The 2,456-nt window shown below is 59.4% G+C and overlaps 1 protein-coding gene across 1 annotated transcript; it reads right to left on the bottom strand.

Annotated features, from left to right (window-relative positions):
* Positions 1-211: 211 nt before the first annotated feature.
* SSTR1 (somatostatin receptor 1) lies at positions 212-1,737 on the bottom strand. Its single transcript, XM_006891565.1, has one exon. The coding sequence runs from the start codon at positions 1,397-1,399 to the stop codon at positions 221-223; it is 1,179 nt and encodes a 392-aa protein (XP_006891627.1). The 5' UTR covers positions 1,400-1,737; the 3' UTR covers positions 212-220.
* Positions 1,738-2,456: the final 719 nt, after the last annotated feature.

Raw genomic sequence — 2,456 nt, 5'->3', positions numbered from 1 at the left:
CAGGAGAACAAGGCCTGAAAACCTTCCCACTTTAAAAACAAAGCAAAGCGCCCAACTTCTTCTCTGGGGCATGCAATTCCTCAGCCTCCTCCACTCAAGGCCCTTAGAGTCCCGGTCCTATCCTGCTCTGGCACACCCCGATCGCTCTGGGATGTCCCGCCCCCTCTCCTGCGCAGGCCTTCCTTTCTCCCCCACTCTACTCTGTCCTGTATAGTCGCGCTCAGAGCGTCGTGATCCGGGATGTGCAGGTGCCATTACGGAAGACCCCGCCGGACTCCAGGTTCTCAGGCTGGAAGTCCTCTACGCTGTAGGCGCGGCTCTTGAGGGCCGTGGCGTAATAATCGACTGGCTCCTCTGCAGCGTTGTCCATCCAGCTGAGGCACAGGATGCGCTGGAAAGAGCGCTTGAAGTTGTCTGAGAGGAAGCCATAGAGGATGGGGTTGGCGCAACTGTTGGCGTAGCCAAGGATGACCGAGAGCTGGCTCACTGTGGCGTCGTCCTGCTCCGCGAAGACATTGACCAGCTGTACCACGTAGAAAGGCATCCAGCATATGACGAATACCATGACCACCATCATCACCATCAAAGTGATCTTGCGCTCTGAACGCTTGCGTTGCTGCCAGCCAGCCTTGAGGGCCACCATGCGCATCTTGGCAATAATGAGCACATAGCACAGGCAGATGGCTCCCACAGGCAGCAGGAAGCCCATGAGGAACGTGTACAGCACGAAGCCCACCAGCCAGCGCTGGGCAGGCTCTGGCATGAGCATGTTGCAGGCCACTGTGCCATCGCTGTTGGCAGCTGTGCGAGAGAAGACCACGATGGGTAGGATGACAAGTAGAGACAGTACCCACACACCCAAGTTCACCACCTTGGCCACAGTGGGACGGCGGTAGCGCGCAGCTTTAATGGGGTGCACCACAGCCACATAGCGGTCCACGCTCAGCACAGTCAGGCAGTAGATACTAGTGAACATGTTGACCGCGTCCACGCTCAGCACGAGGCGGCAGAGCAGGGCGCCAAAGGGCCAGTGGCGCAGCAGCGTGGAGGTGACCAAGAAGGGCACGCTAAGCATGAGCAGCTCATCAGCGATGGCCAGATTAAGGATGTAGATGTTGGTGGCCGTCTTCATCTTGGCATAGCGCAGGATCACATAGATGACCATGGAGTTTCCACACAGCCCCACCAGGCACACCACCGAGTAGATGAAAGAGATGAGGATGGCGCTGCCTTGGCCCTCGCTCAAGGTCCCATTTTGGGACGCGTTGCGCTCTGGTTCCTCCATGCCGTCCGCGCTTCGGGCCCCAGGGCTCCCGCCGCCGCTTTCGCCTTCACAGCAGCTGCTGGGACTAGGGCTAAGAGAGGAGGAAGGAGAGGAGGCGGTGCCATTGGGGAACATCCTAACTTGGGGGTGGGGGAACTGTCGGGGCTTCAAGGTCTTGGGCGCTCTTCCCCACTGCCGGCGCCCTCCTTTGGCACCGGGGCCGCCGCTAGCCGGCAGCTCTCCGTGGACTAGCTCAGGGGAGAGCGCGGCCGCTCCGAGGAGCGCGGCTCGGAAAGGGGCCGGCGGAGTGCATCGTCCAGCGGGTACTTGTGCTCTGCTGCCGGGAGCTCCCGGGCATCAGGGCACCGGTGAGCGTGGATAGAAGAGACCGGGAGGCTGGAGCTCTGAGCGGCACAACCATTAACTGGCTATGCTTTGGGCTGGTGAATGATTAATAGGCATCACCCGCGCGTCAGCAGCTTTAGAAAGAGGGGGAGGTAAGGGAGAGGGGAGAGGTTGACAGAGGTGGCTCGCCTCCGCCGGCCCCCAGTTTCTTTTTACTTTTCAAATCTGCGCTCTGCTCAACTCGAGCAGCTGCTTCCGGGCGTCCCCCGCCCCACCCTGTACTCAACCTTAAGAGAGACCGCGCAATTTCTCTTCCTTCCTGTCGGATGGATAAAGTCAAGGGTGTATAGATATGGTTCCAGCCCGCCTGCTGCTATCCAAAGTAAAGACTGAATCTGACCTCAGACCCCAGGCACTGAGGGCTGGAGTTCCTCTTAGTTTCTCCAGTGCTTACTTCCTCCCAGGAGACCCCAACTCCTCCTCCAGCTCCCTCATTGCAAGTCTGGGCTCTCCCTTCCCCAGGTGCCCGCCGCTTGAGCTCCCGGTTCCACTTACCCAGAGCTCTGAACCTCCAGACCCGTTCAGGGATGGCTGGTGCAGAGTGCATGTGCGATCCGCTAGCGCGTGGACGTTTTGCGCGCAGTCCAAATCCCTTCTTTGGGCCCTACCCCAACATAGGCGCCCACAAAAATACTCTCAGAGTCGCGGCAGAGACCCTAAGGCTGGAGCTTTACCGGGAGGAACGACAACCACCGTGCGCCAGGGGCTTCTGCGTTCTAACAGCGCCCGCAGCTCCTCACAGGCGGGAGTGTTCAAGGGCCTGAGTAAACCGTTGCGAAATCTCTTA

Source organism: Elephantulus edwardii, unplaced genomic scaffold, assembly GCF_000299155.1.
Source record: "Elephantulus edwardii isolate Elephantulus edwardi_28Jun2011 unplaced genomic scaffold, EleEdw1.0 scaffold00100, whole genome shotgun sequence".
NCBI lineage: Eukaryota > Metazoa > Chordata > Mammalia > Macroscelidea > Macroscelididae > Elephantulus > Elephantulus edwardii.
The sequence above is the reverse complement of the archived record's forward strand: the minus strand, read 5'-3'. Positions and strand labels throughout refer to the sequence as shown.